Source organism: Schistosoma mansoni, chromosome 7 (assembly GCF_000237925.1).
Source record: "Schistosoma mansoni strain Puerto Rico chromosome 7, complete genome".
Classification (NCBI taxonomy): Eukaryota; Metazoa; Platyhelminthes; class Trematoda; order Strigeidida; family Schistosomatidae; genus Schistosoma; species Schistosoma mansoni.
In genome coordinates, this window is record NC_031501.1 from 771,058 (window position 1) to 785,100 (window position 14,043).

General features: G+C 36.4%; 1 protein-coding gene across 1 annotated transcript in view; it reads left to right on the forward strand.

Annotated features, from left to right (window-relative positions):
* The window catches only part of Smp_207020 (putative e3 ubiquitin-protein ligase nedd-4), a gene marked incomplete at both ends in the record, with an annotated part of 28,952 nt that extends 27,363 nt beyond the window's left edge, over positions 1 to 1,589 (forward strand). Inside the window, one exon of the mRNA XM_018798567.1 lies at positions 1,487 to 1,589. Within this exon, the coding sequence (XP_018653496.1) occupies positions 1,487 to 1,589 (103 nt within the window). The remainder of the gene's footprint in view (positions 1 to 1,486) is intronic.
* Between the last annotated feature and the right edge of the window lie 12,454 nt (positions 1,590 to 14,043).

Here is a 14,043-nt window from a genome sequence, read left to right on the forward strand (position 1 = left end):
CGGGAAGTGATAACCACCCTCATACCTCTAACAGCACTCAAGATTGACTTTTCTAAAAGGTCTCCTTTGTACAATAGAAGTCAATGTGGTGATGCCATGTTTTCATTTTGGTTCCCCTTAGCTTTCTCATATCTTCAGCAGAACTATGACTAATCTTGATGTATATGGCTTAAAGATCATAGATATTGTCGTTCTAAAGGGTGACTTCAACATGTAGGAAAATAGATCAATAAAGTAACAATGACAATTACAAGAAAAGGTATTGTCTGACATTGATCATGTGAATGACACATGTATCAGGCACTAACTCCGGTAATTATATCTCTCCAACGAATGATTTCATTTTTTTTGAACGTTCGTATTTTGATCAATATATTCGGTCATAGAACCTGAGACATAAGTGTGTGTTGACACAAGCTATTAGATCATATAAAAACGAGATATAATTAACAAGTTGTATAACGAATATGATTCCATATGATAATGAAATGGTATCTATGAAGGAGTATTGGAACCCTTGCTTTATTAGGGATGATAGAGAATGAATGCTGCACCTATACCATTGTGACCGATTCTGAACCATTCCATTAAACATCTTTGACCACCAACCGTAGTTATCGAGTAGACGTCAACCAAATAGTCTCCATATACCAACATGGCTCAAACCAGCAGTCAATATTTTCATGGACAGGTGCTGCATTTTTGTTTGGTCTCCCTTCTAACCCATTTATACGTCAATCAACATTGTATGTCAAGAGTGAAGGGGAATCAGGTTTGATAATACATGTCTTAATAGTTTCATTGACCGATTCATCTCTGCCCATAGTACTCTATCCTTAACTTCACCATTTCTCACTTGTTGTTTCTAACCACAGCCTCATTGATTTATCAATGTATGCAATTTATAAAACAATTATTAATGTAGCGATTAGACCGCTTCGCTTTACAAACAATAGGATCGTATATTCTAGTTTCATTATATTTGCTTTGGACTGATACCGATCACAATCAGTGTATCTTTCACAAAAACAGTATAGGCGTTCGTCAAGTGTTTGAATTGGTAAGATGGTGATTGAAGGTGGTCAACAGGAAACCCTGGACCCGGGTTTCATGCTACTTGGCACTCGTCAGTAAGGTTTACTGTAATCTTTAGGGAACTGGTACTCCCTGACGGATTCGATCCCATGTCATTTAGCTTCACAGTCAGAGACGTTACCACTGAGCTATTCGGGCCATGACCGACCTCCTGTAGGACTGATATGTAATGGCAATTGATTGATCACTGGGTGGTGATCAATGTCATGCGTGTCAAGTCCTTCTTAGCGCTGATCGAATGTTATTGATCAAGTTGCAATGTAGTTGGTTAATTACCGGAACATTTGAATAATTTATAATGTCTTCATTACACTTTTGTTTAATTCTTTTGCATGTATGTATGTTACCTCATTTCTTTTTCCCCTTCTTTTTTTTCTTTCCTATATCACAGTTTTAATCGTTTAGACTTGCCTGCCTATCCAACATTTGAAGAATTACGTTGTAAATTAATTATTGCTATTGAAAATGCTGAAGGATTTGAAGGTGTCGATTGAATAAAAGTTCTTAACCTTCCATAAATATCGACTATTATTTTAACAAACTTCATTTATTTACTGTTGTTCTTTTTTGATTGTTGTTGTTGTAAATTCCACATCATAACACAATGCACATACATATTAAACCATGTAGCATTTCTACTTGGATGATGTTATAAATCATAGACTTTCGAATACACCTACATTACACATATTTAGATATTTCGGCGGAGGGGGGGGGAAATACCGCTCGGACATCGACATATACGTATATGTTTATTTATGTATGTATGTGTGTGAGTGTGTATGTCCCCCAAGTCAAAATGTTCAAATCTTTTGAATATCATTGTTTCTATAAAACATTATGTAATATAAGTAATTTCACATTTTATTTCAATGATATTTAGTAGTAATAATTAACTAATGGTTCTTTATTGTATTTATGTATGTGTGTACACTTACTTACGTCTTTTACCCTTCGTAGAAGAGTTAAGACCGCCCAACAGCGTTCTCCATCGAACTCTTCTACATAAACTTGTGTAAAATTAATCTCTAATCTCCCCCATTGTATTTTTTTTTTTAAAAAAACGATTGATCCTTGATGGTGGTGGTTCATATTGTCATTGTACATTTCAATCGTACTCTTGTTATACTTTTTTTCCACCTAGTTACTATATCACTTTTAAATTTACAGTTCAACTTTTACAATTCGCTTTAATCATTTGTTCCCTATATTGTTCTCTTCATACTTCAAAAGAAATGAGGATGATGGGGTACAGTATATTATGTAAAATAGTAATCAGTGTATATTATTGAGTTTGTTTTTTTTTCTCGTTGCAAAAATCGAACAATCAATATGGCACTATAGTTGCACTATAGTCGTTTTCCGTCTTGTTTATTGTCCCGTTTCGGCCCTCTCCTCCCCTTCCCCTTACATAATATACCATTTCTTTTACTTAAAAAAACTTCACTATTTTTCTTGTTTTGACCGAAACAGACAAAATCATCCTTCTCTCTCTCCCCCTCTCCCATACATACACCCACGTAAGGTGAATATCAGTAGTATATGAATATTGAGCTAATCAATTGTGTATGTTCATTTTTTTTAAAATTTGAAATCACTAATACCTTTTTATACATGTGTACACTCATGTATATCACTAAGAATATTACTATTATTGTTACTATTGTAATTACTACCGCTTATTAATTACCCTCCTCTTGCTACTATACCAACCTTATGAACATAAGTAATTCAGTTTGATTTGTTGAATAAACCATATAATCACAATCCATGTTTTTTTCTATGTTGTCGTTGTTGTTTAAGTTATGTTCGATTAGTTGTTTACTGTTGTTTGAAATAAACATAGATACAATTAGAAAAAAGGTAACAAAACCGAAGAAACAAGTTTTTTTTTCTCTTATGATTTATTTCACACTCATCAGCTAGATGTACCTGCATCTCAGAGTTGTTGTTCACTCTGGAACTCGAATCCAGTAAATTTCGCTTCAAACGCCATCGTGTTATCCACTCGGCCACTGATTCCTGATAGCCACTTGCTTGTGCAATGGGGTGAAGTTTAAATCCACTTAGTATTGTTTGTTTTGATCTTCCCATTGATGTTTTTAGGACTGCAACTGATCAGTCTCTAATTGGCATATGTGCATACTGTGTGTATTGCCTCGATATAGCCTTAATTCACAAGCATTGTAAACAAAGATGGATAGTGGCTAGTAGTGGAATTCAGGACGCACGTTTCGTGCTATTTTGGACTCGTCAGCTCGATGTACCTGCATCTGAGAGTTAGTGTTCACTCTGGAAATCGAACCCAGTACCTTTCGCTTCAAACGCGATCGCGTTATCCACTTAGTAACGGAGTTCTGATATATCGACTAATAAATTGAACTTTTGATGAACAACCTTTGAGCAAAGCTAAAATGACCCTGAGAATGAACATCTATTTACTAAGGTTATAAATAAGTGTGAAGAATTAAGATTTAGATTTGCAACTTGGTTGAACCACAATGATTGGAATTAGATTTAATATTTTCCATCGCGAACTGACATCACCTATAATACTAAAGTGCTATTTAACCATATGGATGAATAAACTACGTGCCAAAATCCAAAACCTGTTATCTTAAATCTGATTGGTTTGTTCTTAAATTATAGTCTCTCCGAACTTTTTTTTCCATTCTTGAACCACTGGAAAATCCAAGGGTAAAGTGATACACAAACACATGCTATTGCGTACTGGTTGATTGTAATAACATTCCAACGAAATATGATCTAGTTTATTTCTTTTTGTATTCTTGGCGGTTATTGATTTATTCTAGTCACCCTCTCTCCTTTAAGGTTTATTCTCAATTTTGCATTTGCATTGTATAAAGTAAACACAAACAAATAAAACAGACGATGGTGAAGTGGAACATTGAACAATGTTATAAATGAGTATGCTGAAAGTTCAATATTGAAGAGATTTATTTGGATATACGGTATAAATGGGTTTATATTTTAATGATTAGGTGTTTAACTGTGATGTGCCCCCAAATGCCTTGGTACGGCTGAGAGTGGGAAGGGCCTTCTCTCTCGAGATGCTCTCACATGGCCACGCGTATACAGCCTCTACCAGGGAAGTCCTACTCACTGCCTTCTCGTGTCATTACTGTTGTTTACGAGATTGGGAGGAAGAAAAGCGAATGTCCGGCGCTCTAACCGGGTTGGTGAACACGGAAAGTTCACCTAGGGGAGTTGGAAAACCCTCATTCCAAACCAATGGTACACATGGGCTGGCCCCAGTATTGTGAGGGAACAAATGGCGTATGAACCAATTGTTGGTCACCTGCTACCATGGGAATTCATCGCCTCACGATGCTCCACTGCCTTGTGGATCAGACCTTTAGATCAAAGTCTCAGGGTGTGGCCCCTTTAGAAAACCACGTACTTCGGTCTGGGCATCCGGGCCGTATCATAGCTCTCACACAATTAAAGGAGTAACATTTTCTTGTGTGGCGTATATATATCTGGTCCCCCTTTGTACCAATATTTATGTGTTCAAATAAATTAATTAATTAACTGTGATATACCGTAGTGATTTGTGTACTCAACCTCAACTATTGATAAAATAGCGATTACTTAAATCGAAATGGCGAAATGTCTTTCTACTAACCAAAGAATGACTATACCGTACAGCATTTCATTTTGTTCTTCTTTATAACCATAAGACATGATCTTTAGAAATAGAGGGTATTCGTAGGTGGCACGTTTTTGATACTTAATGAGCAATACTAAAGTAAGCGTAGGATACTCAGTAAATATGGTAAATCAATAGATGAGGTAGTGAATCTTTATTAATTGGGAAGACGTTTTACTTATATCTAACCACCTCTTGCCTACCTTGGAAGAAGTCAAAACAAAATATCCCATGAAGTCATCGACTTTTTGATGAAACCATGTTTGTATGTACAGACTACCGGTTTAACATTCAGGCGATTTTGGTAACCCGTAACAGGAGACGTGGAGTGATTATAGCTCAAAATTAATCACAATGACACAGAAGTTTTCTGTTTTTTTTATATTCCCCTTGATATTGAAATTTAAAATGATCTAATACTTTCTGTTTTGTAAAGCATTTCACCTTATATTGTTCATGCTCATTATTTTCTACTATCACTGATGCTATTACCACTTCCACCATTCTAATACTTAGTTTTGATAATTTCATCTCTTTGTAATGATACACTGTGGCATCTTGAACCGATGTACATTTTCTGGGTTATTTTTTGATCGATTGACTAAAACAGACTAATTGAAGTGTATATGTCATATGATCTTCAAAGTTTACCTGTACTTTATATTTCAATAATCCTAAGTTGTTAAACATTATTATGTTTGCATTGTTGAAATCATGAGTCAATTGAAGCTAGACTACCAAGTAAAACCTGGAAGCACTGGACGGCCGTTTCGTCCTATTGTGTGACTCCTCAGTGGCAGTGCGCATCCACGACCTCGCCTCGCTAGATTCGAACACAGGACATACCAGTCTCGCGCCGGAGCACTTAACCGACAGACCACTGAGCCAGCATCCGATGGTGTTAATGTCTAACTTCAACCAATCCACAAAGTTGAACAACCGTTCACCAATTGTCTTCAGTGAATTCCTATCTCAGGTTTTCCTTGGTGGTCTAACTTCAATTGACACATGCTTTCAACTATGCAAATACTGAATCTCCACAAAAACCCCTTCTGATTATTATATTCATCAATGACCTGTAAGATTAATATCAGTTGATGTTCTAGTATGAAAAATTTTACTATATTTTGACTTGTCGATATGATGTTGAATTTCTTAAATATTTACCGACCAGCATTCTTCAACCCACTTTGTCTTGGGCCTTCTTTTCTAGTTCTATCCAACTTTTGTTCATTCCTCTTATGTTTGTCTCCATTTCTCGGCGTAATGTGTTCTTTGGTCTCCCTCTTCTCATTTGACCTTCAGGATTCCGATTGAGAGCTTGCCTTGTGATGCAGTTGGTTGATTTCCTCAATGTGTGTCCTATTCACTTCCTGTGCTTCTTCCCTATTTCTTCCTCCACTGGATGGAATCTGATTTGTTCTCTCCTACAGTGGGTTGTTGCTGATAATGTCTGGCCAACGGATCCGAAGTATTTTGTGTAGACAACTGTTAATAAACACCTGTATCTTCTAGATGATGGCTTTTGTGGTTCTACAGATTTCCGCCCCATACAGTAGAACTGTCTTCACATTTGTATTGAAAATTCTGAACTTGATATTGGTTGACGGATAGTTGTTTTGAGTTCCAGATGCTCTTCAATGGTAAACATTCTGCTCTTGCTCTGTTGATCCACGCCTTCACATCTGCATCAGATCCACCGAGTTCATCAATGATGGTGCCCAGATATGTAAATGTTTTTACATCCTACAAAGCTTCTTCGTCAAGTGTAATTCGATTTGTGCATGCTGTATTGTATCGGAGAGTCTTGCTTTTCCCTTTGTTTATATTGAGACCTACTGCTGCTGAAGCTGGTGCTACACTGGTCGTTTTCTCCTGCATTTGTTGTTGCGTATGTGATATAAGAGCAAGGTCATCTGCGAAGTCTAAATCGTGAAGCAGCATCCTACCTGTCCACTGTATCCCGTGCTTTCCTCCAGATGTTGACGTCTTCATGATCCAGTCGATCACCAGGAGGAAGAGAAAGGGTGAGAGTAAGCAACTTCGCTTGACACCAGTCTTTACTTCGAATGAGTCAATGAATTGTCCTCCATGAACGATTTTGCAGTTTAATCAATCATAGGAATTCCGTATAATGTTGACTATCTTCTCAGGCACGCCGTAGTGTCGAAGAAGCCTAAATATTGTTTTCCTGTCCACACTATCAAAATTTTTCTCGTAGTCAATGAAGTTGATATATAGTGACGAATTCCATTCAATTGATTGTTCCACAATGATCCATAGAGTCGCAATTAGGTCTGTAATCATAGATAACTGACTTCGACTAAACAATAGTTGTAAAAAAGGTTCGACTGTAGTCATTCATGCACACGGTTGAATGGTTTCATACTGCTTAGAATGAAATAATCGGCCAATACTTCCTAGTTGTCATTCTAACTAATATCAGTCTATGATGTAAACTAATGCCAATTATTATTGGTATTCTATATGTCCGCTTTTAAAAGATAATCAACTCCATAATTTTTTTTTTAAAAATGTTAAAGATTTTATCAAAAGGGAGTTTTGTGGAGATTTTAGTAATTTAATAGTTGAATCTATGAGTCAATTGAAGCTAGACCACCATAGAAAACCTGGAAGCACTGGGCGACCGTTTGGTCCTAGTATGGGACTCCTCAACAGTACGCACCCACGATATCGCCCGTGTGATTCGAACCCAGGAGCTAACAGTCTCGCTCGCGAACGCATAAACCACTAGACCACTGAGCCGGCAGTGATGAATGATAGCCCAACTTCGTGGATTGGTTGTAGCTAGACATTAACATCGTTAGATGCTGGCTCGCTGGTCTAGTGGTTGATCGCTCGCGCGCGAAACTGTTAGATCATGGGTTCGAATCTCGTGAGGCGGGATCGTGGATGTGCACTGTTAAGGAGTCTCATACTAGGACGAAACAGCTATCCATTGTTTGCAGGTTTTCTATACTGGTCTAGCTTTAATTAATTCATGAATTCAACTGTCGAAATTTTTATTTATTTTAACTTGGCTTTTACTTATTTTTATGAACAGTAATAGTGTGACACTAGCAAATTGGATGAGATTTAACTAGTTGACCATATTTTTTGTAGTTGAGTTGTTTTTTTGTCTTTCATTGTTTTCACATCTTTTCATAGAAAATAACATTCCACAATGTTTTCATCAACAATTTTCTTTTCTATCGCCACCTTTTTAATTTACAGTTCTAAATATGTTTAATGAATGAAAGCGTAGGTTTCATCAATAAACTGTCTGTGAACTAGAGAAGTATGGTAAGTTAAAGACAGTCGTTTTGTTTTGATTTGAAAATCTAAAATGATAACAGAGTACCTACAGGTTAAGATATAAGCATACAGTGACCACGAATACACTGGTCAATTAGTCATAATCGACGTTGAATCTGGCATACACGGTGATACGTCCTTGATCTATCTACCCACTAATATACAGGAGATAACTTGTCTCAAACTATATATTCTAGCATCGACACGATGGGGTAACTGGTTTAACGTTGAAGCTAGAAATGTGTGAGTTGGAAATGAGACTAACTGCCTTGTGTAAAGAAACGAAAACTATTTTCTCACCCGATTACGTTCAATACTGGGAATTATAGTAGAAAATGGAGAACAAAAGTTTCGATCGTGTAATAAGAAGACGAAAATTATCAGAACTATGTGATATATTAGCGCAATACATTTTGAACAATCTGACCATACAAAAGATTACGTCTAAATTACCATAGCTTTGGAAGAGAAAAGGATGTTGCAGTGAATCATACATCAAACAGGAGTTTAAGTTTTGTAGAATAAACTAGGTACGAAACTGAATGTTAGTGTTTTACAAACTTTGAATTAGGTGAAGAGATGTCCCCGAAAATAGCTTTGTACAGACTTCTTTTTCTTTGTTCACATCACATGTGTTGATCTGAAAGTACCTGCTAACTTTATCATTGCACTTGCATATTGTGATGGTGCAATTGAGCTATATTGCTTGCAATATTCGTTCTTTTACGTCCTACCGTGCCAGCCAGATTCATTGAAGTACGGTTAGACTAAAACTATTAACTTACAGTCTTAATGCGTCGTCGTACTTCTGATTGTACTTGTATGTGGCACCAGTAAGGTGTTTATCGGAGATAAACAACATCTTCAGTGATTTCACCTTCTCCTAACAGAAGCATAGGATTAGAAATCTAGACCCTGAAAATAGTACATCTTATCTCACCTCACATATTTCCGTCGCTGGTGGAAAGGTCTTTAAAGTTTGAAGTTAACATACCTAAAACTACTAAAAAACGGCTTTCTATGTCCTGCCGCAAGCGGGTTGTCTCTTGTACTACGTTCTGAGATCACCTGAACTACTACAAATCCAGTTTGTTTTGTATGTACTTCAAGAAGAACTATGATTTCATACTATGGGTAACCTAGTATGCTTTGATTACGACATACTATTCTCTGATCAATAAAATTCAATGGTGATTGAAACTCTGATTTAATGACAATCTATTTTCATTTTTATTCTGAGTTTAATTATCGATATTTTCTAAGAGTCGTTGTGGATATTCAAGAGTACATTAGATCAACCCCTGTTGGTGTATGTTTTTTTTTTCTATTCCGAACTCGTCAGTTTTTATGTACACCTGAAGGTTATTATTGATGTTTACAGCTATGAATATCAACTGAAGTAAAATACAAATTCTTGTAAATACTTTGATACCAACCACATTGAATAAGTCAGTGGATTTGTTAGACTTTTTTTAACTTAATCCCAAACCTGCCCACATGAAAATCAATCAGTTTTGAGTTCAACTATAAGCATAGACATAACTACTAAACTACAAATGCCCTGGTACGGTCGTGAATGGTGGTGCTATAACTATAAAATAAGAAGGCCGTGTGCCGATTCACTATGATTTTATATCCGGCTTTTATCACGTGATTTATTCACCAATCGAAGTACGGTTTTTCCAATCTTAACACTGTGCCAAATCAATGACGTTCGACTGGTATGAGTAGTCTAGCGTCCTTATTGGTCCCTTGTCCGCTTAGCCCTTTCAATTGAGTTCAGAACACTAATAACAGCTACCACGATGCGAATCATTTATTTCAAGCATACTCGGTTTACATACCAAACAAACAGACCACATCACACCATAAAATAGAAAATAATATTTGTACAAGATCAAGCTAAATGTGGCTGTGAACGTGGGAGACAATAGTCAATAAACGGAATAGAATTTAGGGATAGTAAATAGTATGATAATAATCCAGAGGTCAAAATGAAGCTTATAATAAGATGGATATAGATATACATAATCTAGTTACTGAATAGTTATACAATAAGAATATATATAGAATAATCGTCCATTAATAGGTCTTGAGAGTTACCCGTACTTATGTCTTCACCAGGACATAACGAGGGGGAGTCCGCTCCCCCTCTCTAAATGCTGTCACATGGCCACGTGCATACAACCACTGCCAAGGAAGTCCTAATCATTACCTTCTCACAGCATAATTGTTGTTTACGAAATTAAGAGAACGAAAATCGATTGTCTGGCGCTTTAACCGAGTTGGTGGGTACAGGGGATCCATCTAGGGGAGTTGGAGAACCCTGATTCCAAACTAATGATGCACATAGATTACCAGAATCTTGATCAAGACAAATGGTGTATGAACTTATTGTTGATCACTGACTATCCTGTGATTGTATCTCTTTACTATCTTGTAGATTAGACTTTTAAGTCGAATGCTCAGAATGTGACCCATTAGGAATACCACCTACTTCAGTTTAGAAACCTGTAAAGTATCCCACCCCCCAGACAAATCGAATGATTTATATGGCGCCATTTAAATATATATACTATCAATCTCCTATTCAAAGTACAATTGTATTATATTTAATATGAAGTGAAAAGTAGAATTTATTAAAGATAATTAATTATATGCATATATACACTCATGCACGTACGCACACATTTACACACCTACACACACACACACACGTGATTTTCATCTTTTAAGTTTATCTCTAATTATTAAATATTGAAAACAATGACCTTGACCATGATTATTTTCATAATACTTTCATCAATAATAAATATTATGGAAAGGAATCATACTCAGATACATACCCAGCAACAACAACAAAAAAAGAAAAAAAAATTATCAGCTGATTAGAGTTTTTTTTGTACTGATTATTATATTACACTCATAACTTTTAATTTTGTTGACATTTGAAACGAAAAGTGGAGAATAAATTCAAATTAAAAGAAGCAAAAAAGATAAAAGAAAAGGTAACCACTAGACCACTAAGCCGGTCGAGAATGAGGAGAGTCCGCTCTCCGTCTTGAAATGCTCTCATATGGCCACGCGTATATAGCCTCTCCTAGGGAAGTCCTACTCACTGCCTTCCCGCATCACGGGTGTTTTTTACGAAATTGAGAGGACGAAAAGTGAATGTCCGACGCTTTAACCGGGTTAGTGGATACGGAAAGTTCTCCTAGGGGAGTTGGAAAACCCTCATTCCAAACCAATGGTGTACATGGACTCCAGTATCCTGATGGAACAAATGGCGTATGAATCAATCGTTGGTCACCGACTATCATGGGATTGCATCTCCTCACGATGCTCCACTGCCTTGTGGATCAGACCTTTCAGTCAAAGGCTCCGTGTGTGCACCCCTAAGAAAACCACCTGCTTCAGTTTGGGCACCTGTGCAGTATCACAGCCTTCACGCAAATCGAATGAGATTTGTGTGGCGCATATGTATCTAGTGCTTCCTTGTACCAATATTTATGTGTTTAAATAAATAAAATAAAACTGAGCCGGCCGTCATCCAACGGTGTTAATGTCTAACTTCAACCAATCCACGAAATCTAGCGACACATCCACCATTACCTTCAGTGAGTTGATATCTCCCAACAGGCCTGGTTGAACTCAACTGGTCACTGCTTCTCACTCGAAGTCCAGGAAATACTTTTTGAAGCTAGTCACTAGTGATCATATGATTATTATCAGAAGGGGTTTCGTGGAAATTTCAGTAATTTTATAGTTGAAATCATGAATCATTTGAAGCTAAGTCACCATGAAAAACCTGGAAGCATTGAATGGCCATTTCGTCCTATCGTGGTACTCCTCAACAGTGTGCATTCATGATCCCCCCTCGCGAGATCCGAACCCATGACTTTTCAGTTTCACACACGAGAAAAAAATTTATCTGAATGATACTTTTAAATAAGAGTAAAATGGAATTATAATTGGGAATAAATATTATATAACTAACTATGAACAATTATTAAGATGGTGATTAGATGTAGTCAACATGAAATCCTGTTAACTGCCTTCAATCACCATCTTATCTCAACATAGTGCATGCAATGTCGAGTCACCTAGACTAAAGGTCATATTGCAACTTGTTCGATAAGATTCGATCTGTACTAAGAAGGATTTGACATACATGACATTGATTGATCACTTGTCAATATAAACAATCGTAAAATTCACTTGGTATTGTTTGTTTTGAATCTTCCCATTGATGTTGAGGACTGCAATTGATCAGTCTCTTATTAGCATATGTGCATACTGTGCGTATTGCCTCGATATAGCGTTAATTCACGAGCATGGTAAGCAAAGATGAATAGTTGCTAGCAGTGGAATCCAGAACGCCCAAAAGGTACTGGGTTTGAGTCACAGAGTGAACATCAACTCTGAAATGCAAGTACACCCAGCTGACGAGTCTCAAATAGGATGAAACTGCTAGCCTTGTATCCATCTTTGCTGATAAACAATCATTATTAACTATGATGTAGTTTAAATAAATTTTAATTGAATGATAGATGCCTTCTAATCATATTTGGTAATTTGAATCAATCATTTATCACCAATGTAGAATCTCATTTTATATCATGTCCTGCATGATTTCTTCAAACACTTATTTCAAATAATTTGTATATCATATAAAATAATTATAATAAAATTCATGAGTAGTCAATGTTGTGTTGATTGAGAATATGAGAAGTCAGTAAAGAATGTTCCTTCAGTATCGTTTGTTCACGAAATCAAACGCGGATATCTGTGATAAACTTTAACGATGGAGTACATATACATACACCTGGTACTGATTACTTTTAGATATTAACAGGTTCAGCTTTATTTTCTCTATAAGACGGTGACTGGAACTTATCGACACAAAACCCTACTTGACCTAGGTTTCGTAATATTTGGCACTCGTCAGTAAGATGTACCTGTAATCTTAAAAGAACTGATAATCTTTGGAGCATTCAACTGCATGTCACCCAGTTTCGGATTTTGAGATGTGTACCACACAGCTATCTAGACTTTCATTGATCTCCTATAGAACTGAGATGCATTAATAGTTGATTGATCACTAGGTTATGACCAATGTCTAGCCCTTCTTTGTAGTGATCGAATTGTATGAATCGAGCTATAATCTGACTACTCATTTAAACTACACTAGACTGATGAGATAATAGCAAGAGATATTCAAGTCATAAATTTCCTTAGTTAATACAGTTCCCAAGATATTCAGAAGCTGTAATTAATCATTAAATTTTATCTGTTCGCTATGTTATCTGTTACAGAACATTTTGATACTTAAAAGTTTCGGACATTTGATAGTGCTATTTTCGTAATGAACTTTATTCGATAGAACCCTTGAATTCTTTATCACTGAAACCATCTTCGCCTGATTGACTACTGACTTAGAAGGAGTTCGAGGACGAATAACCATTAAGGTCATGGTTGTTGTTCAGTGGTTAATGTTTCAATCGGCACTTACGTCACTAAACTGAGAATACACGTGAGCTACTCGATAATGGGACTCTTGTTGGATAATATAGCATGTGATGTCGATCAGTGTCTCAAAATATGAAACCTCAGTAAATGGCATTGTACAAAAGCAAATTCTGTTCATTGAGTTATCTTTATTTCTTATTTAGTCAGTCAGTCACAACGTAGAACTTCGTACGTACGTACATCGGTTCAAGTTGCCATACCATATTAGCACAGAGATGCAGTTGTCCATTCAAATCCCATGGTGGTAGAAGTAGTAGGAGTATAAGCATTATGTGAAAGATTAGGGTTTGGAGATGCTATTCAAGGAGTGTAATCCAGTGAAATAAATTTGGAAAGAGAAAAAGATAAAGACATGAGGAATTCATAAGATTAGAATTTGGTAGAACACAAAGAGTGGATGCACCTTCGCCATTGCAAACGATTTTGAGCCATGT